Source organism: Plasmodium coatneyi, chromosome 11 (assembly GCF_001680005.1).
Source record: "Plasmodium coatneyi strain Hackeri chromosome 11, complete sequence".
Classification (NCBI taxonomy): Eukaryota; Apicomplexa; class Aconoidasida; order Haemosporida; family Plasmodiidae; genus Plasmodium; species Plasmodium coatneyi.
In genome coordinates, this window is record NC_033566.1 from 1,201,898 (window position 1) to 1,225,158 (window position 23,261).

The 23,261-nt window shown below is 35.1% G+C and overlaps 1 protein-coding gene across 1 annotated transcript; it reads right to left on the reverse strand.

The window, feature by feature from the left end:
• Window positions 1-3,134: 3,134 nt before the first annotated feature.
• PCOAH_00034320 (Variable surface protein Vir14-related) lies at window positions 3,135-4,665 on the reverse strand (the record flags this gene model as incomplete). The annotated part of the gene is made up of 3 exons (XM_020060226.1): window positions 3,135-3,338; window positions 3,471-4,436; window positions 4,588-4,665. The coding sequence occupies 3 exons, from the start codon at window positions 4,663-4,665 to the stop codon at window positions 3,135-3,137; spliced, it is 1,248 nt and encodes a 415-aa protein (XP_019915918.1).
• Window positions 4,666-23,261: the final 18,596 nt, after the last annotated feature.

Below are 23,261 nucleotides of genomic sequence, written 5' to 3' on the forward strand. Positions count from 1 at the left end.
CACTACTCCTTCCATTTATGATTACTTCGTAATAATACCTTCACCCTCCCTCCCCCTCTCCTTTTTCCACTATCGACAGAACAACTACAAGGAACTTACACATAGAGAAGGTATACCAAGCTACGTCATCCTCCCCTCTCGGTTCTATTCCAGATCGGTTTATACATATTTATATTCCTTTATATTTATTCTTCTATTTCTTTATTTTCTCCCTTATGTATTACACTAAAGTTCCTAAATTAAGGTGTGGTTAATATAAGAAAAAAATATTCCTCCACTACAAGACAACGTGTTTTCCTGGTTTAAGGGTCAACATTATGGGTTTCAGGTTTTCAGGTTTTCAGGTTCACAGTTTCAGAGTTTCGGGCTCTGAGTTTTTCATGCTTTCACGGCTTCGGGTTTAGGGTTCACGGTTCGAGGGCTCACGGATTCAGGTTTCACAGTTTCGGGATTCAGGCTATCAGGTTTCACACATTCGGATTTCACGCTTCAGCGCTTAGGTTTCAGGGTTTAGGCTTTAGGCCTTGGTATTCAAGCTCTAGGGTTAAAAGGTTCAGGCTTAAAAGTTCATGTTTTAGGGTTCATGTTTTCAGCGATCAGGGTTTAGGGTTTAGTGTTTAGAGCATAGGGTTTAGTGTTCAGCATTTAGGGCTTAGTGTGAAGGGTTAAGAGTTTAGGGTTTAGGGTTTAGTGTTTAGAGCATAGGGTTTAGTGTTCAGCATTTAGGGCTTAGTGTGAAGGGTTCAGAGTTTAGGGTTTAGGGTTTAGATTTTAGGGTTTAGGGTTTAGGTTTTAGTGTTCAGAATTCATGTTTTAGTGTTCTGGATTCATGTCTTAGTGTTCAGGGTTCATGTTTTAGTGTTCGGGGTTCATGTTTTAGTGTTGGCTGTTTAGGTTCAGGGCTTCAGGGCTTCAGGGCTTCAGGCTTCAGGGTGCAGGGCTTTAAGGATTAGGCCTTCAGGGTTTAGCTTTAAGCGTTTAGGGTTCAGGGTTTAGGGTTTAGGTTTTAAAGTTTAGGGTGCAGGGTTTAGGGTCCTGTTTTCAGGTTCCAATGTTTAGAGTTTAGGATTTAGGTTTTATGTTCTAGAGCATAAGTTTTAGGTTTTAGGGTTCAGGGTTTAGGCCTTAGGTTTTAGGGTTTATGGATTAGGATTCAAGGTTTTGGGTTCACGGCTCTTCAATTGCGAAACAATAACCTGTAGCTGATCACTGTTAGCAGTCCTCCCACAACCGTGAGCGGTAAATCATGAGCTCTAACATTCTAAAACCCTAAACACTTAATCTTGAACCCAAACCCCTGATAACCTAAACCCTAAACCCTGATAAGCTAAACCCAAAACTCTGAACCCTAAACCCTGAACCCTGAACCCTGAACCCTGAACCCTGAACACAGAACCCTAAACCCTGAACCCAGAACTCTGAACCCTAAACAATAAACAATAAACCCTAAACGCTGAATCCTAAACATTGAACCCTAAACCTTGAAACCTGAATGATGAACCCTCAAAACTACACACACAACACTAAACATTGAACCCTAAATCCTCAACTCTAAAACCTAAACCCTAAACCCTAAACCCTGAACCCTAAACCTAAACCGTAAACCCTAAAACCCTAAATCCCCAATACTAATACATGAACCCTGAACCCTAAAACCTGAACCGTAAGACCGTGAAACCTGAACACTAAGCCCTAAACCCATGAACCGTGAACCCTAAATCCTGAATCTCAAACCCTGAACTGTGAACCCCTAAACCCTTAACGCTCAACCGTATATCCTAAAACCTGAACCGTAAGACATGAAACTTAAGCCCCTGAATCCTAAATCCTGAACCTTTTGCTTAGGGAACTGTAATCTTAATGAACGATGCATAATTACGTATATTAATATTTCTGCCATACGAAGAAATCTGAAAATTAGAGAAGATGTTATAAGTATCGCGTGTGCGCTTCATAATAATACAAATTATAATTGTTGAATCATATAAATTATTGTTCTTCAAAAATGTTATATAATTCATTCGCACAAATAAGCGGAGCTCCGTATTTATGAGGACGTACGCATTGTATGTGCTATACGAACCTATCTATAAAATAAAAATTTTTTGCGCATTATAGCCATTCCTAATGTACTTTTCTCAAGTCATTTAATAATTGCTTATTTAGAGGAAAGGAATATTCAGCTACATTCGTAAGTTTAACAGGGACCATCTACTTAAATAATATAAAAATATACAAAATAAAAAAAGGAAAAAAAAAATCTGCGTTCGCGGCTACCGTCACTTATTGCTTTCTTTTTTCTTTTTTCCAATGGTCAAAAAGAAAAAAGTTCGGTTAAAAAATTAGCAAGGTTCGTGAAAGGTGAGGAATTTCTCCTTTGCAGGTGAGATTGCTAGATAAAAATGTAAACACATTTTTATGTGGCCCTACAGAATTGTTCATTTTTTTTTTTTTTTTTTTTTTTTTCCTGGCGAACATTTGCTTCCAATTAGGCAGCTTTAGAATTTGGACGATAAAGTTTAGGGTTTGAAGTTCAGGATTCAGGCTTTACTTATTATGTCTGTTGTATGTACTATAAAGAACTTAGTATATCATAGTTATAATAAAAATAATAACGGGACATTGTCGTAACCTTGATTTGTTTTTTAAAAGAACAAAAAAATTCTTCGGAGCACTCAACAATAACATAAAAGTATGCATCGAAAAGTGTATGCTACCTTATCCAGGAATATGTGCATGAATATGTACTAATTGCATAATATAGAACGAAAAAAAAATAAAAAAGGAGGAAACAAAAAATAAAGAACATACTCAGCTGTTTTAAAAATTTTAACTTATATCAAAATATGTGTGGTCCATTTTTCAGGTTAGTGTTTACCACGGAAACGCTCATTCTATACTTAAAACAATTACCCATGTATAAATGTATAAAGGGCATACTACACTTTTTTAAATCCTCCGCTTTCATAACATAAACGGATTATTATGTACACGTAACACGCCACTTTAACAGAGATCCTACCATTGTATTTGTTTTGGGTATAGTCAAAAGGACAGACATATATAAATCATATTTAATAATTTGTGGAACGCTCAACCTGTAATTCTTCGTTACTCCTTCCCTACTATAACTATTAAATTACTGAGGAAGCGTAAGATAAGCTGTACCGGCTATTACTGGAACTGCTATTATTGGAACTGTTATCCCTGGAACTGCTCGTTAAAGATTCATTAGTTTGATATAATAGCATAATATCATCATAGTTAACAGCCGGTCCAATTCTTCTTTTTTTCCGTTTTGCGCGTCTGTGCCTGAGTATTCTCCCCAGTGACATAAACTAAAAACAGGAGTTAGCATAGAATGTTACGTAACGAATATTATTATTACCTGTGTAATAAAATTAATCCATGATGCATTATAGTTACGAATGTGAAATATTCTACTATAAAGCCCAATTTATAATTTTTACCTTATAAAGAGTATATAAAATTAGGAACACTCCCACTGTACCTAGCATAGGTCTTAATATTCTGTAGGCCCTATCTTTGTATACAGGCCACTGTTCGCGGAACCCATAATCATTATGATCATGCGCAACAGACAATTCATTTACACGTAATTTTTCTGCCAAAGGAATTAAAGGCAAATTACTCTTAGTATTGGATTCTTCGAGCATGTCTATTTTTTTCTTATATATACTATCATTTCGTTTCGGTTGTTTCGTTGCCTCCACAAATAAATTATAAACCTCCTTATAACAATCATTAAAGAAATATGACCACATGAGGCTATATTTGTTCAAGCTGTTTATAACATTTAATGGACGATACTTGCTATAATTGTCGATGTACCTTTTGCAGGTGGACGCGTCCATTGCGCATGAATCCTTCCAAGTATAGTATAGTGGAATTCTTTGTTTTAAGTAGTCCACATATTTTCGGCATGCCTTACTCGTATTAGCAATGATCTCCTTTTTTATTTGATTGTAATCTTCAAAGAAATCGAAAATATCCTTAATTTCTTGTAAATAACCCATGTGAAGCAGTAGCTGGTCATCTGGATAACACCTGTGTTCATCAGTATAGAACTCCTTGTCCACAATATTCCTCCATACTTCCTGCACCCTCCGCACAATATCTCCCCAATGTTTAGTATTCTGCTCTGACGCATTCAAATTTTTATATACTTCATTATATAGCCAGTAATTTAAATCATAACAACGCTTCTTATTGAAATCGTCCCCCTGTACATAACTATTCTGCATCAACGATATGTTCCTACTTAGTTTGTTGAATATATCCGTGAGCCATGAATATTCACTTTTCAAATCATTTACTCTATTAAAGTACGTAATATATTCATTGGTTGATGAATGTTCCTTCAATTTTTCTTCAAATAAATATGAAGGTAAATGCTTAAATATAATACGTTCGCTCTACATATTACGGGAAAATGAGGTATACACATTATTATCTAAATACACACTCCACAAACTAAACATGCTGTTCCATCCTGCGATATGTAGAATTCTTATGTAGGTTAAGAGTATATTAAGGTCTATGAAGGAAATATGTAATATAACATACCTTGATAGTATTTTCCGATATTGCATCCACATCTGCTTCCACCTGTGTCGTATTATCAAAGTCCACATTAAACATCATCTCCCTTTAAATTAGATGCACATCTAGGTTATCCTTAATAAAATAATAACGGTCATACCTAATAAATAGGTTTCTACCCTCATAATTTGAATTAACATTTGTAGATATGCACACTAATGCTTCCTATTGAGCACTTAATTCATTCAGAAAAATAGACATCGAAAAGATAATAGCACTCTACTAGTACACACATGGTTCTAACAATATGACACTTACAGGTGTTAAATGAAATGTACAGCACAACTAAACGTTCAATAATTTATGATATAATATATAAATATTTAAGAAAAGAGAAAACAGTTACGCAAAATTGTCCCGATTACAATTACTCCAAAAATGTTTCCCATGAAGGGGAAACCGTGCGCAACCTATATACAGAAAAGTGTATATTTATAGGAATAATACATAGCATCCGCATTTTATTAATGTGGGGAAGAAATTATTTTCACTTTTTCCTTTTCACCTATAGTGCTATATTTTCTTCTATGGCACAATATAAATAGATAAGAATTCAAGGTTTAAGGGTTGGAGCTTTATTTTATTATTTAATAAAATTGATAAAACTGTAATGGATAAATTTTCGTGTGACACATTGAACAACAGAGGCACAGTTGTATTTATATAGGAGTACAATTCAATGTGCATAAAATGTATAGATTATATTTATGAAACACGTTACACAATTTTTTTGTGTATGCACCATGAATTTATACTTAAAAAAAATTAAATGTAGGGAATATATTAATCAGGCAATGAGCTATTTTGCGGGGGCTTGCTTCCGTAATATTTTTTTCAATAAAAAATTTACTCTAATTAAGGGATCGTTGCTAAATAAAATAGCAATAATTCTTCTGCACATTATCTGCATCATATTTTGCTGGGAAGCAAAAATACAGAAATAGAAAAATAAAAGGAACTATATAAATTATATACTATATTTAAGAGTACCATGTGCGCGTTATACTAAAGCGGTGCACACTTTTCCTAATAGAACCATTCACATTGAGGAGGTGAAATATCTACACTATTAAAAAAGGGAAAAAATAGGCACGCAATGTAGTGGGGGACACCTGCACCTCTTCCTACACTTTGATACCATAATTAGAACTGAATAATAGGGAAATGAAGATTTCACAATTTTAAAGGAACTACAGAGTACAGGAGAAACCAATTGTATGTATGTATGTGCCCCATGGGAAAAGAGAAAAAAAAGGAGATCAGTCAAGAAAAGTCCTAAAATAAAGTTGAATTAAACCTGTATAAGGGAATACTGTAGAAACATTGTTTCTATATGAATGGAACCATACATTCCACCTCTTACACCTTTGCACTCTTAATAGTTAAGGCGTTAGACATCATGTGTATAATAAGTGTACAGTTAAATATAACTATCCTCTTATATGATATTTCACATTTTAATGGTAAGTAACATATGTTGTGTGCAGTAATGATAATTCAGCAGCCACATTCTGAAGTATGTATTGCTCTGAAAGCAGGACTATGGGAAACATATATTGCCACATGTGCCATAGGATGCGCGGAACTTGCTTCTTACAGAATAACTGAGGGAGTATATAACACGTTCCAAGTATAAATGCTGGGGATGGACGGGGGAATTGAAGATATAATGTGAGATGGCATACGTGCAAGTGCATTCTTTCTTACAACTTCAATTATGAATCAATTTAAGGTATACAGCAGGTAAAGAATAAATTGGTTCCCTCATAATGTCTTTGAGTATGTACAACTACTTATGGAACACTAATGTTAATCATTGTGCTCAATGGATTCCCTTAAGGTAGTTTGAACTTCTTTCTTTGTGATTGTTAGAAATAGAAAAAATGAAGGAAGTGCATGTTGATATGTAATAAGGAGTCCCTTTATGTTCCTTATACGAACAGTCTTGTCTCATATTTTTGTTCGTCCGGTAGTAGGGTGTAACAACCCTGAGTTATTAGAATACCCATATAGAATATACATCATTCTGCAATTTATGGATTCATGGAATAGTATATTGCCCATATACCCGCAACATTGTATAGTCAAATATTATATAAGCCATACCTTCCTGGTAACAAGGGAAGCTGAAAATTAGGGGGGAATATACCTTTCAATTTTTCATAACATATATTTATCGGGGTAATATATAGATTTACTTAATTTTCTGTGCATTCAGAATATGTATGGGTTCATAAGGTTAAAGTAAATTATAGAAATATTCATAGTTCCCCTACTAATGGTGAATTACATGGGAGCATCAGAATTTATGCATGGTGTAATGTATAAATTTAAAAGGAAGGAAAAGGGTCTAAGGAAGGAGGAAAGGAGGTCTAAATGAGGTTGTTATGGGGTGGAGGGGAAGGTTTTTAGGGTGGTGGTATGGTGGAAGGATGGTTGTTTGGGGTGGTAGGTGGAAGGAAGATTGTTGGGTGGGTTGTTAGGGCTGGTTGGTGGAAGGAGGTTTAAGGAGGATGAAGGAAAGGACAATCTAAGAAGGAGGAAGAAAGAGATGGTCTAAGGAGGAGGAAGGAATAGTTCTAAAGAAGGAGTGTCTAAGGAAGGAAGGCTATTAGAAGTGGAAGAAAGGGGAAGGAAGAAGGGGGAAGGGGTGATGTTTCCCCCACTAAAAATACCCAAAAAAGGAGGGAGCAGGTTTCCATTACGAGCTCCTAAAAGGGAGGGGGGAAAGATGTTCCCACTACCACCTCCTAAAAAAGGGAGGTATATGGGGGGAAGAGGGAGGTGACGTTTCCCCACTACAACCTTCTACATACATATGTGTTACTTCTGTTCCTACATACACATTTGCGCTGCTGTTCCTACTTATATGAACATTTTCCAATGGACCACAGTACCTTATCCTACACACCGCAGCACATGAATTTAATTCCCCCTCGTCCCCCCCACTATGGGAAATTGTTCAAATGTACCCCTTTGACCATATTTAGCGGTAGGGGGGAGAAAGCTGATATATTGCCACTTTTCGCTTTTTTCCTAAGGTGACCCCCCCGTACTTTATGTACAGAGATGAATTTTAAATGAACTATTTATTAAGGCTACCTGAATAATATTGCAAAAGAAGGAAATTATTAGAATCACACCTAAAGGGAACCGATAGGAATTAACTGCGAGGAAAATTTTTACCATTTCAAGAATTATACAGGGAAATCATCCCCCCAACTTTGCATAATCTACCTTGCACGGCACAAATTCCCTATTTAATTCTGCTTCTTATTTTTTTCATCACGCGGAAGAAGTTCTCATTATTAATTATTCCATATAGAGCAGAGAACCACGGGGAATCCCCCTCCCCGTACTACTCGCACTTCACCTGTACTCACTCTTCCAACTAGCCCTTCTATTTTTGCTAACGCAATAAGAGGGGGGGGTTCAGAAAAAGAGGGGTAAAATGAAAATTTAGAACCGCACAAAGCTTCAAAATTTTATGGCGGTTTTTCCTGCTCACTCTTTATGAAGGAACACATTAAAATAGAAAAGATAATAATCGTTCGTCCTCCTAAGTAGTAAAAAATATATATACCTCCCGATGAACAGTACATAACATCGTCAGTGTGGGGGGAGCTGCATAATGGGGTTCGCCCGCGAGCACACCCTTCTTGCACTAATATACTTATTATTTTTGGGTGGATTTAAAATTATTCTTCCACACGTGACATAATAGAAATAGCATACAGCACCAGGTCACGATCACCCTTTTTTCCTGTATACTAATTCTATCTGTTTCTCTAATTTAATAATTGCTATGTTCATAATATACTAATAACAAACACATTCCTTCCTTTCTATAAGGTATTCTTCCTTTTATTTTGTATAGTAATGTATGTTGTAAAAGTTTTTAAAAATATAGAAAGTTTGTGAACATGGTACATAAGGGAAAAGGTATGTGTTCTATGAACACATGGTGTAATGCCTGTGTTCTGTATACACATGACGTGTAATGTACTTGGTAATGTGTTCTATGAACACATGGTGTAATGTGATGTTCTATGTACACATGGAACGCAATGCTTGTGTTCTATACATAAGAATGTTCGTAAACACGGATGTTCGTGCATGACGAAATATACATCCATAGATCTCTTCATATTTAAATAGAAGGAATATTTAAGGAGAATAAACATTTAATATGGAAAAATGCGCACCGCCAAAGAAGCATACTACTAAAAGTAGATACTGTCAGAGGTACATACTACCCTGAAGTTTCCCCTATTCAGAACATTAACCATTAGAAGCATTCCTAATTAGGAAAATTTTCCTCAATATTAATAAAAACAACGTGTACTACAAATTCTAGCATTATAGAATATCTGTTAACGCTGTATGTTTTCCATGATGGTCGCACAACAACAGGCAAACTGTAGAATTTCGCTTACTATACTATTTCTTTGTGTCCTTGTGTTATTTGGCACCGATTACTCGAATGAGGTAAGGGGGAAGAAGTTAAGTTTAGGCACTTTTTAAAACTTATTCGTCCATTTCCTATTATCTCCTTTTTTTTGGAGGGGGGAAAATTGTTCGTAATGTGTGTAAAAATATGTGCATAATATAATTTCACGTGGTGCAAAAAGGAAATTCACCTTTCTTCCTTCCCTATCTTCCCTTTTCTTTATTCAACATGTTAGGTACCTGCATTAAACACACCACGGAAGGGGGCAACCAACCCAAATGGCACCCCTAGTGTGCGCATTAGTAGATACTTAATGGGATATGAACAAACTTATGTAGAAACAACACAACAAACACACCAGAACAACAACGATGACGACGTCGTCCCTTTACCGAAGGAAAGAATACGCGGCCCCTTTGATCAGAACGATAAAAAATTATTTCACCGACTCCATGCAGCAAGAATTGGTAACAATGGTAACAATGGACGCCCCCAAATGGATAAAGATGGTGCTTCCTATCACCCCTTTTGGAAGAACCGTCGCCATTGCGATGCAATAGACCGCTCTTTGGACAGCAATTCCTCCCTGCACAGCACTTGCTCCATGGAGAGCAGTTCCGTGGATAGCAGTTCCATGGAAAGTGTTACTTCCCTATCAACAAACAACAGTAGCAGCAGCAGTTGCTCTTCCATGGACAGCAATTCCTGCATGGATAGTTTCTTTGAGGAGCGAAGTGATGACTATTCTGACTATGCTGATGATGATGACTTATCTACAAATTCTGGCAGTGTGGAAAGTCTCCTTAAGGAGCGAAATAACGACTATGATGACTATCAATCATCACTAATGGACATATTTAAAGAAGAACAGAAGAAGAGAAAAAATGCTACATTTAGTGTAGGATCACCTAAATTCAGTAAAAGGAAGGTGCATAAATGCCCTCCCCATTCCTCATTTTTTGAATTACCTTTGCTCCCTTTTATTAATACGTTTGCTCGCCAATTACTATATTCTGTTCCTATCGCATTAATCGTCCTTTTTTTCCTATAATATGGAATTATAAACACACACACACTCACATATATGTGTGTAATGGGCGGGGAATGGATTATTCCCCTATTCCAATATGATAATATGGTAAAAGGGGGGAACGTCCCCCCAGAAATTTGCACATGGTGAGGGGGAGAATGTGTCTCAATTTTAACATATATATATAATAGGAGTACAGGGAAAAACGTCATAAGATGAACGACATATATAAAATATATATGTGGAATCTACATATAGATCGCAATGAGCTGAATATAGTGTATGGCTCTTCTGCGTATGCACATACAACATTTAATGGAAGGATTGGATACAATGAATTTAAGAGCAGTGGGATATGCCCTAATCACAAGTATCATACCAGGACATGGAGGTACAACTGTAAAAATGGGAAGAAAGAATTCATAGGTATAACGTTGCAACGTCGTGCTATAATTTAAAATTAGGTTCTACAGCACATAATAATGTGCTCCTTCCGAATGTTCACTGCAATAATTATTGCAAACCTCACTGGCATGCATAAGAACGATCCCCCATGATGATCTTGGGGCACCCACTCCTCTTTCGTTGAAAATGCCAAAAAATAATTCCAAATAATTAGAACAATTGTTCAAATTCTCCATGCTCCAAAAAAAGGTCTTCCCCATAAAAATTCACCAGAAAAAATAACTCAAAAAAATTCACTAGGGAATAGAATAGAAAAATTCCGCGTGCTCCTAAAAGTGAAGATTAGAGTAGAACTTCCTCACAAAAAATTTCTTTAGAAAAATTCTCCCCAAAAAAGTAGGTTCAGGAAAAATTCCCCCAAAAAAAACTCTTCCCAAAAAATTGACTAAAAAAAATTCTCCTCGAAAGAAAATTTTCTAAAAAAATTTCATGTGCTTAGGGAAACTTCCTCAGTGAAGATCTTCCAAAAAATATTGCGGAAAATTTTCCCCAAAGAAAAAACATTCTCCCCAAAAAAATAATTTTAAAAAAGTAGGTTTAAAAAAATTCTTTCTCCAAAAAAATGTCCTCTAAGAAAGATTCTTCCTACAAAAAAATGTCCTACAAAAAAAAATTCCTCAAAAAAAGGTATCCCCAAAAAGTAGATTAAAAAATTCCTCTCCAAAAAAAATTCCTCCAAGAAAAATGTCCTCCCCAAATAAAATGCACCCAAAAAGGTGAATTAGAAAATTCCTCTAAAAAGAATTTTCCAAAAAGACAGAACTTTAAAGATATGGATTAAAAATTGTCCTCGCAAAAAAAAAAAAATTCTCCCCAAAAAAATTCTCCTCCCAAAAAACAATTTCCCCCCAAAAATATAGATTTGAACGAAAATCCTCCAAAAAAATTCTCCCTAAAGAATTCACCGAAAAAAATTCCCCCAAAAAATTTCTCCGAACAAATTTTTTAAGAAATTCTATGTGCTCCCAGAGAAATTTCCTAGGGAAATTTTTCTTCACAAAAAAAGATTCCGCGAAAATTCTTTAAAAAAAAATCTTCTAAAAAATTCCTTAAAAAAATTGGTTAAAAAAATTTTCCCGAAAAAAATTCCTCTAAAAAAATAGTTTAAAAAAATAGATTAAAAAAGGAATCTTTTAGAGCAAGTGCTTTAAGGAAAATTCTCTGGAGAATAGATTCTGAAGAATTCCTCAAAAAGGTTCCGCGTGCCCCTCCCCAGAAATGAGGAATTAGAAAAAATTCTTCAAAAAAAAATTATGCACAAAATTCCCTTAATAAAAATAGGTTAAATGAAACCTATGGGTGTAGGTGCTTTAGGGGAAATTTCCCTAGGGGAATTATTAGAAAAAATTTCCTTCCCAAAAAAAATTCTCCAAAAAAATTGCAAAAAAAAAATAGATTGAAAAGTTTTCTTTGAAAAAAATTCTTTAAGGGAACATTTTTTCAAAAAAAAAAAAAAAATAATAAAATTTCCCCTCAAAAAAAAGTAGATTGAACAGTTTTTTAAGCGAGCTCCTTCAAGAACGGTTCTTAAAAAATTTTTAAGGGCTGTATTAAAAATTTTCCTTAAGGAACCGATTAAAAAGTTATTTAAAAAATTAGTCCCAAACCTTTTTAAAGAATGTGCTAAGGAAATTTTCTCAAGAATACTATATAAAAAATTCCCCAATGAAATGGGTTCAACATCCAAAGTCAGAAAAATCGGACCGCAACCTAAAATGGACCCCAGCGAGAATTATGTAAAATTCTGCCGAAAGAAATTAACATTTAACTTCTTTCTAAATGCTCATTAATTTAATCATCTAGTAAAGTCATAATGATTTTTACTAGAGGAATAATATATCTACTTCTTATGGTACAATGTACTGTTGTAGTGGCGAACACTGAGTCCACCGCCTGTAGCTGTAGTGGGAGCTCTGGCACAACGAGCAGCGGCGGAAATAATTTCCTAGGTCCCCTTTGGACAAAGTATAAATGCTTCTTGTGTACAATATGTGGAGGAATTAGTGATGACCTGAAAAAGCACTGTGGTGACGAAGTGGCCATCCCTGTTCTCCTCTTTCTTCTTTCCATGATATGTGGTATCATCCAATTTCTTCTTAGAGAGGTACAATATGAAAACAAAAAAACATATTTTATATTTTAACATTTCACATTCCACATATATATATGTCATGGAATGTGGAATATATTATATACATATGCATATATATGTAAAGCATATATATATACCTACCTACGCCCCTTTTTTCATTTTAGTGGTGTTTATGTTGTCGAAGAAGAAGAAGAGGAAGGGCAAGACAGGCTATATGCAACACAAACGAGAATATACGTATCGTAGGACCTGGAGGAATGCCATGCAAAATAGTGTGCGAAGGAACGGGACAACCACCATCACCAGAAGAGGTGCAGCAGCAATCTGAATCTGAAGAGTCGGACAAAAAGAACGCAAAGGAAGAAAATAAAAGAAGAGTGAAGCGCTCATCAGAGGGAACAGGTTCTACGGGGAGCGATGGAGACGGCGACACCCTCCGTGTAGGGTACAATAAAACGTGAAAGAGGAAAGGTCTGAGTACAAATTATAAAATTGTCCTATAACTTATGATAGGAAATAAATTTTTTCTCCTCTTAGGGTATGCATTTTTTCCCCTCTTTTCCTCTTTTCTTTGCATTATCCACCTTTATATTATTCCTTTTTTTTTTTTTTTTTTTGAACTCTCTTCAGTATGTTGTTAATTTTCTTTTTTTCACCCTTTTTAGAAACCTTTCTTCCTTTTTTGTGTCAATTACTTCAAAAGTTTGTAATGTTTGCTTCCTTTTTTTTTTAAATTTTCCTAACATTTTCCCTAAAACAACTCTACCTAATTCGACGATTCTATGAGCATATAGTAACAATTTAACGCCGGTCGTAATTTTTCTACTATATAACTATTGCCAAGGGATTTATGTGCTATATATTTTTCCTATTGGTCCTTTTTTCCCTTTCGTGCTTTCTTTTATATTCTACATAAAAAAATATTCATGTACATATATTTATTTGGAACTCCCTTTTTTTCTTCCCCTATTTTTGATAACTATTGTGGTCACCCATTCATACACTACTGGAGCAGTCACCGCATCCCCCCTTCCTTCTTTTTTCAATTATTTCTTTGTGACAAAATTTATATTAGGGCATTCTTTATTTTTGGACAACTCTTTTATTGACACATTTATTGGGGCATTTTTTTCTGTGTGACAAATTTATATTACGGTACATTTTTCATTTTGGACAATTTTTTTTTTTTTTGGCTAATTTTTTCTGTGTAACAAATTTATATTAAGGAATTATTTTTTCACAACTTCTTTTCGCAATTTTCTTTGACAATTTTCTTTTGACAAATTTATTAATCAAATTTTTCTTTTGTTTTGGCTAATTTTTTCTGTGTGACAAATTTATATTAGGGCATTTTTTTTTTTTTGTGCAATTTTTTCTCTGTGACAAAATTTATGTTAGGGCATTCTTTTTCTTTTTTGTGCAATTTTTTCTGTGTGACAATTTATATTAGGGAATTTTTTTTGACAATTTTTTTGGTTCATTTTTTTGACATTTTTTTTCGCAATTTTCTGTGACAATTTTCTATGATAATTTTTTTGGACAATTTTTTTTTCTCTTTTTATTTTTGTTTTTTTTTTCCTTTTCCACTTATATTTATTACACATGAACATGTAAACAATTTAATACGCAAAACAAAAAAAAAAAAGGGGGGGAAAAGGAAAAATGTTATTTTGCTTCTTTCCCTCTTACACACTGTATATAAAATTCGTGGTTACTTATGCTCCCCCCATGGGGGACATTATAATCCAAGTATAATTTATGGGAGGGTACACTACATACTACTTATAATTTGGAATTACATTACATACTCCGTATAATTAGGGCAAGGAAGAACATTACATTCGATCATAACCTATGTTTCTTTGCCCTTGTGATCTCTGTTTCCTTTGTTGCCTTGGTTGCTGTTGCCTTTGCTGCCGGTACTGATGCTGTTGCTTCCCCCTATTATTTGTTCCTTCTATCCTTCCTGTTGATGGTACGTGGGTGGATGGTCGTCGTCGCCGTTGTTCAACATTATATATGGTAGATTCGTCAATAGAACCTGTTGTAGAAGTATCTGTCGTATATAATGTTGAGGTGTCTGTTAACGTGTCCATTTCTTGTCTGATGGTTGATCTTCCCTTTCTTCTGCTTCTGTTGATGCTGCTTCTAGTGCTGTTTCCATCGGAGGAAAGGGTGTTACGTATTCCAGAAAATAAGGAGGTATACTAAGATTGGAAAGAAAAAAAAAAAGAAGAAAGGAGCAATGAAAAGAAGGACGGGGTCGAAATATGTATTACATATATATGGGGTATGTATATATATAAACACATATATGTAAGTATATATGTATATATATATGTTTAATACAGCTCATTTTTTTTACATTCATTCTTTGCATTCATTTGACTTTAGCATTTATTTTTTTTACATAGACAAGAAAATATGGAATAAAATGCTAGTAAAAATGGCACTATTATTCACATATTTTTAAATGTATAATTTATAATTGTCACCTTATATAAGAAAAATAGGGCTGTGGGAAGTCCGACTAGTGCGATGGCAGAGGAAACAGCTGCAATACTGGGAGATGCGGTACTTGCTTCAGGTGCTGCAGTACATTCCAGTTCTTGTAGTTTTTGCTGACTATGTTGTTCATTCCCCTTCCTGATTATAGTACAATATGCATCACTATCAGTTTTTCCTGCACATCCATCATATACATCACTATAAGCTGAGTAACTACTTTTCAGGAACTGGTAACATTCTCCATCACATAGAATGTTACTATTACTTACTTTTTCCTTCATTTTACTGTAGTTTTTTACGTATTCATATGCTTCTTTCCTTCGCTTGAAATTGTCCTTTTCAATTTTATCAGTGCCTACATTTTCACACTGAAGTTCAATAGAAATTTTCTTTAGTATTTCGTAAATTTTATTCATAGCATCTGGGAAATTGGTGATAGTTAATTTGTTCAATAATAAATCTCCTAGCCAAAAATAAAAAAAATAACATGGTATATTATTGGGTGGACTGCTTTCCCTCATTTTAGATGCGTAACAGTAGGCTTCGAATATTTCTTCCGTATAGTCTCTGTTCTTCCTATATTCCCTTAATTTTCCATTCAAAGCTAACCATGCCCGCTGGGGGTCCCCATCGGGACAGTGTTTCTGTGATCTATTAAATATATCATAATAATCCGATTTCGAGAGTAACACTTTTTCCAGATCTTTCCTCTGTAGAAATGAATAAGAGAATATATGCTTCCATGTATTTTTCGTTTTTACTTATTGTACCGTACACAAAATATTCTGCAAATGTTATTTACAAATACACCCTGGACAAAAGTAGCTTACCTTCAGCATCTTCCCTGTCATTGTTCATGCACACATTCCGGTACATATAAGTTGAATTTATGTTAACAGGTTGTGCTGCTCCTATATATTCGTATATTCAAAAATTCAGAATACATATGTGAGAACTTTCTGCTGGTTCCACAATGATTACAAACGAATACCTTCCAAATTGCTATTATTCCTAATATTATGCACACTCCTTAATTTTTTAAAGCAATGATTATGCATTCTACATGCGCGTGCAATGCTTTCTGTACATAATTAAAGCATAAAAATAGGAACAAACTTGTCACAAAAATGAAATAAAAAGGGGAGAAGAAATTGAAAATTTCTTCATATACATGTGCATCTATGCATTATATTATATTACTCGACCATTTCATTGATGGTTGAGGATGTTGCACACAATTATTTTGCACCTTCCCTAAACTATTATGTAAAAAAAGGACAGTTGGCGCAATTTTTCTTCTTTTGGGGGGTAAAAAATTCTTTACCACACTGTCCCTTAATGTTCTGCTGCTAGGTAAAAATAATGTTAAACTTTGTTATACTATGCAGTATATGCATACAAGGTGTTACTTTGCCCCCCCCTCTTTTTTTGTGTACTACCCTTATTGTGTGTACTCTTCCCATTTCTTTTTTTTTTTTTTTTTAATTTTTAGAGGGGTAGACGGATGTATTTTTTTCTTTATATTTATTTCTTTTTCTTAAAATATTATGAACTCAATTTAATTTTTTTTCGTACACATATTTTTTTGGGGACATTGCATGATATTTATGCAGAAGTATGCAAGAAAAATATAAGGAAATATAAAGGGAAATGTAAGGAAAGTGTAAATTTGTGAGAAATAAATTACAAATTATAATATTTTTACGTTTACATCCCACAGTTAACATAATAGCACATTTGCATACGTAATGTAATAGCACATTGCACACTGTATATAAACTGTGCCCGGTCATTATAATTCCTAAGGTGGACGGATAGGGAATATTATGTAGGATGATATTTTATATTAGCTCTTCTCTTCCTATTATTATTTGTCCCCCTCCTGGATGATGTTGTTGTAGTATATGGAGCAGAAAATACGGTATAATGATCTCCTGCTATTGAATGTTCTGTGGAATATTCGGTAGAAGAATTGTCGTCTGAGAAGTTGTTTAGGTCTTGTCGAACGGACCTTTTTCTTCTTTTATTGTTGCTTCCAAAGAAGATGTTTTTTATCCCAGAAGGTAAAAGATTATACTGAATAAAGGAAAAAAAAAAAAAAGAAAAGAAAGGAAGGATAGGAATATGCATTACATGTACATATATAAACATATATATATATATATATATATATATATATATGTAGTGTACAGTTTATTTATGTGTTTTTATGTATTTTAATAAAAAATATTAGTAAAATTGCACTATTATTTTTATACTTTTATCATAGTGTTAATTGTACTTTATATAAAAAGAAAATAACGGCAGGTAGTGCTACTGTGGCCAATGCACCACCAGACACGGCACCAGGGGAGATGCTGCTAGCAGAACCATCATCTTTTTCACCCTCCTTCCTGTGACTACCACCACTGTCGCTACCACCCTTTCCTTCTCCACCGCTGACGCCGTCACGGCCGCGTGGAGAATCTACACATGGAGCGGAAGAACCTGGTTTGCATGTTCCAGTACTTCCGGGACCAGAAGAACCGGGAGACTGATGTCCTGTACTACCTGGGCCGGAAGAACCCATCATGCCCCCAGGTTTTGCTGGAGCTGGTTTCTCTGGGCATGTTAACTCCAGTGAGCCCCACGGCTTCCACGCCCCTCCATTCAAGTGCTCCTTCCTAAATGCTATACAATATTCAATATTATCACTCGTACCATTCTCACAAACATTACATAACCCTGGATACCGTGACTCAGCACTCGTGCGTAGTTGGGTAAATTTCATATTCTTCAAATACGAACTACAGTTCGGTTTACTCTGTAGAGCTTTAATGTTATATTCATAATCAAAAAATTGTTTAAACGTTTCGAAGAGAGATTCCATAATTTCAGGGTATATATTAGTACATTCCCTTTTTTTGCTTATATGCCCCGAAGGGAATGTCTGCAGTGCATTATAAATTGCCTTCATGGCATGCGTAAAAGTTCCTCCTCTCTTCAATTTGTCCTTTATTTGAGTACATATCCAAAAGAACAAGAAATAACAGGGTGTATTATCGGGAGGATCCTGCGACTTATTTTTTTTCTTCATCCAACTTGCGTAACAGTAGTTCTGTAGAATTTCATTGGCAAAACTATCAGGAATTTCCGTGTAATCCCTCAATATTTTTTCCATTTTCTTTTTTATACTTTGCTCCTCATGGTGCTTGTTTTGTCCTTCATAAAGTACACTACACCCTAGAGGTGCGTCGAATAAAGTATATACTGCATCTGAGGGTAACATCTTTGAATCTGGATCACCACCCTACAAAATGTGTAATTAAAGGAGAAAATATATAGAATATATATGTGGACACAATCCTATGTGCCCCCTTACATATATATATATATATATATATATATATATATAGAACTATGTCCATATATATATATACATATCATATACATATATGTATAGAGCATTATATGCGTGCACTATTGGAATGTCTATTTTGAACAGTTGAACTTTGAACATATATAAACTAACTGCCACTTCTTCTGCCACGTCTGTCAAGGATGTAAAGTGTTCCTTATGTTTAGATACACATTCCCTCTTCAGCTTTTCTGGACGATTGTCTTCATTGAGTACATCATCAATTAGTGTGCAGTACTGTTCTGTCGTACGACTAGCGCAATAACTATTTACAGTATTATAGTCATTAATAACTCCCTCCAAATACTTGGCATATTTCCCCCCACAAGCGCCCTTCTCACCCGGTAAGTAATTTTCTATAGTTTGATAGTTGTTCCAGTAGTCAAAGACAGTTTTTCTCTGCTTGAAAATGGTTTCACTGGTTCCAGTGTATAGGCTATTATATGTTATATTAGAACATGACGACTTTAATGCTGTATAAACTTTTTTCATAACATCCTGAAATTGACTATAATGCCTTTTTCCTAATTCATTAAAGACCTTTTCGCCAATCCAAAAATATAATGCACCGCAATACTTATCATCGAGCACTTTTTGCCCTCCTTTCTTCTCTACTACATGATACCAAGCGTAGCCAATCTTCTTTGCACAATTATAGTTCTCTGAGTATGGCTTCAATGCCTCCAGTACATCATTTGCGCGTAAAGCGGGATTAGGATCACTGGTGTACAGTTCCTCTTTAACATCGAAATCCCGATATGCCTGATTTGAAGGTAATGCATTCAAGCATGCATCCTACAAAAAAAAAAAAAAATATATACAATCAATAGAATACATATATGTGTACATATATCCATACCTATACATACATTTCCCCTATAACATGGTAGGTGGAATATTATATGCATATACTACTTTATATACGTTTCTTTTTAATAGTGGAAATGAATTGTTGTATTATCAAAAATTTCTGCGTTACCATTTTTGTTTTAGGTATGTATGTATATATATATTCTTCATATTTATATGTAATGTGAATTTACGTTAGAAATTATTCCTTTATATATATATGTGTCTGTGTGTGCTCACACATTTATCGAAATAAAAAGGGGTGACGTTTGTATTTTCGCTCGTTTCATAATCATTATAAATAGCAACAACACATGTACACAAACCAAACTTTCACTTTTATGCTTTTTTTTTTTTTTTCCTCCCAATAATATATAAATCATAATTATTCAAGTTAACGATAATGCATTGCACTAGTGTACACCCTTTTCTCCATCCCCTTCCATTCATGATCACGCCATAATTATAATTTCTCCTTTTACTTTTATTCCTTTTTTGATGATTACATTACAAATGAACTCGTTGAAACATGAGGTGTGTATATTATATAAGTTCCCCTTTCCCTTTTAGTGCACATTCAAGTTCATCTTTTTTTACATACGATTAATTCTTCTTCTTTCCATCCTAATATGTACAACCTGCATATTTTTATTTATATGTGTGTGACGTGTACCTTACACAATGGAAGCTACTCCTTTCACTTTTTTAAGTTCATGTTATACTTCAACGAGTACCTGTGCCTTTTTCTTCCTTCCTTATCTTCCTTTATTCTTTTCATCCTTTCTATCCCCCCTTCTTTTCATTACTTTTCTTTATTTAATTTCTTTTCTTTCTTTTTCTTCTTTTTTCATTTCCTTCTTTTTTTTTTTTTTTTCTTTTTTTTTATACACCCTTCGGGTGCATTTCCCATAATGGGCCGGCTAAAGTAGCACGCCATATTGCTGTTCAAATAACCTAGAATAGCATTATTCTTACGCCCTTAACCCTTTCATTCTAAAACCCCTAACTCCTCATTCTAACACCCTTAATAACCTTTCACCAACCACCACCTAACAACGCACCTACCAACCTACCACCTAACAACCCACCTACCACCTTCCTCCTAACAACCCACCTACCACCAACCACCCTAACAACCCACCTAACACAACTTTCCTTCCTTCGACCCCTTCCTTAGACCCTCCCTTTCACTCCTTATACCCTCCTTTTCCTTTCATAGACCCCTTTTCCTAGACATCCTATCCTCCCTTCCTTAAAGCTCCATCTCCTTACTCCGGCTTAGAGCGCACTTTCCTTGCCCCCACTGATCCTCCTACAATCCCTGACCCCTAGAACTTAAAAGCTTGAGTCTTGAACCGTAGACCCAAAAACCATGAATCCTAAACCCGGAACCCCTAAAACCTGAACTCGTAAACCCTCAAACTCACAAACCTAAACCTTAAACCCTAAAATCTAAACATTGCATCTGGAACCCTAAACCCAGAAACCTAAAACCTGAGAGCTAAATCCTTAACCCTTAATACTAAAACCTAAGGCCTAAATCCTGAAACCTAAACCCTGAACCTTAAACACTGAATCCTAAACTCTGAATCCTAAACCCAGAACACTAAAACCTCAACACCTTAATTCTAAACCATAAAGCCTCCAACCATGCATTCTAAATCCTAAACCATAATACCTCAACCAATCAAACCTAAACCCTGAACACCAAACACTGAAGTCACAAACGCTGAAGCATGAAAACGTGAACCAGAAACATTGAAAACTCAAAACCAAAACTATCAACCCTAGATCATTAGCACGAAAAAGTGAAACCATAAAACCTGAAACCTAAACCCTAAATCATAAACATCAAACCGTAAAACCTCAACACTGAACAAGAAACCTAAACCTTGAACCCAAACCCCTCAACACTAAGGTCTAATCCCTGAACCCTAAATCCTGAACCCTAAAACCTAAACCCTCAACCCTGAACCTTAAACCCTAAAATTATTCATCCTCAACACTTCACCCTAAACCCTGAACCCCAAAGCCTAAACCCTGAAACCTAAACCCAAAACCCTGAATCATAAACCCTGAACCCTGAAACCCTAAACCCTGAACCCTAAACCATAAATCCTAAACCTTGAAACCTAAACCCTGAAACCTAAATACGGAATTTTCAATTATAAACCCTAATCCCTAAACACTGAACCCTAAATACACAACCCTGAACCCTAAACCCTAAACCCTAAAGCCTGAACTTTAATCCCCAAACCCTAAAACATAGACCATAATGCATAATCCCTGAACCCTGAAAGCTAAAATTTAAACCCTAATCGCTAAGCCCTGAATCTGTAGAAGTTTCTTCAATGTTTTAACTTCTTTAACCGCTCCAAAACATGTTGAACTTCTTAAACCCTTGGAATGGTATGCATCGGTAAAAATATAAAGGAAGGGCACATTTTTGTGTAAAATATAATATGCATTAAGGAAAAGAAATGGGTGAAGTGTAAATAATACATGGTGCACATCTTTCTTCGTAGGAAGGCTATTTATAGTGTAATTATCAATGAAGCGGCAGGATTGGTGTACATGAAGGTGTGATATATAATGTGAAATTAAGAAAAGGGTTCTCGGGTAACTCATCTATCATAACATACCATTTGTATGATCTACTTGTAATATACTTATATCACATATGGAAAAAGGAAGGAAGTTGCATTCCTTCATATGTACAATAGGGGAGTAAGATAAATATGAGTATAACATTTTGAGTAATCGTGAACAGTATAGTAATGTAATAAATAAGGAAAACGCAAAAAAATTGCTTACTTCCTCTTTTTACTTTATTTGCTTACTCTACTTGTTCCTACACTTCTTTTCCTTAATTATATATGCATGTGCTGATTTAATACATATGTGTGTGTGTGTGTATGTTAACATGTAAATAGAAAGAAATGAGCATGGAATATAGTAGAAATTTTGGTATATACTGACAATGATAGAACAGCCAAAGGTATGCATACTTTCTTTTTTTTCTAGTTATATGAACATTCTATAACATATAAATTAATATTATATACAAAAATATACATAAACAATGTCAGAAACCGCACCAGGAGAAACATACCTGAAGGTACATTTTTCTCCTCCATTTAAAGTGCATTTCCATACATGTGGAATGAAATAATAAATTTATTTACATATCTTAATATAAATGAAAATAAAAGTAGTGAAAGTAGAAAAATGAACATATTTGTAAACACATGTACATTTTATACTTCCCTATGTTTATAGAAAGGGGATCTGCAGTTCTTAGATTCCAGAAAACGTTTCTACCTGAACGTCGATGGGAACACCGCCGTTGGGGGGGGCGTCTCCGCCGCGGCAGACGCTTACTGTAAACTTATTGATGCTGATGGGGACCAAAAAACAGTGCAAGTTAAGGCCCAACTGCAGAAATGTACTGAAATTACGACGTCTGTTCATAAGATTCTGGGGGGTCTATGTTATGTGACCTCAAAAAAGAAAGCAGAACAGGCCCAAACAAACAGGGCATTAGGGATAGGGCCGACGGGGGTTCCCCCCCTGCCCAAGTCCCTCGAGCGACCCCGCGAACCGGACGAAGATGAAGAATCGGACGCCGAATCGGCCGAGTTGGACATCGAATTGGACAAACTGTTTAATAAATCCCTTTGTCATTTTTTATATTACTGGCTTGGTAAGGAGGTGTGGGAGAAGGGGAACAGTGTGAAGGATGGTTCTACATTTTTAACAACCATGCAATGCATTTATGACGCACTTCCACAATTTGGTGTTCCGAACAATTGTCAACTTTTGTACGAAGACACTAAAAATCTTAACC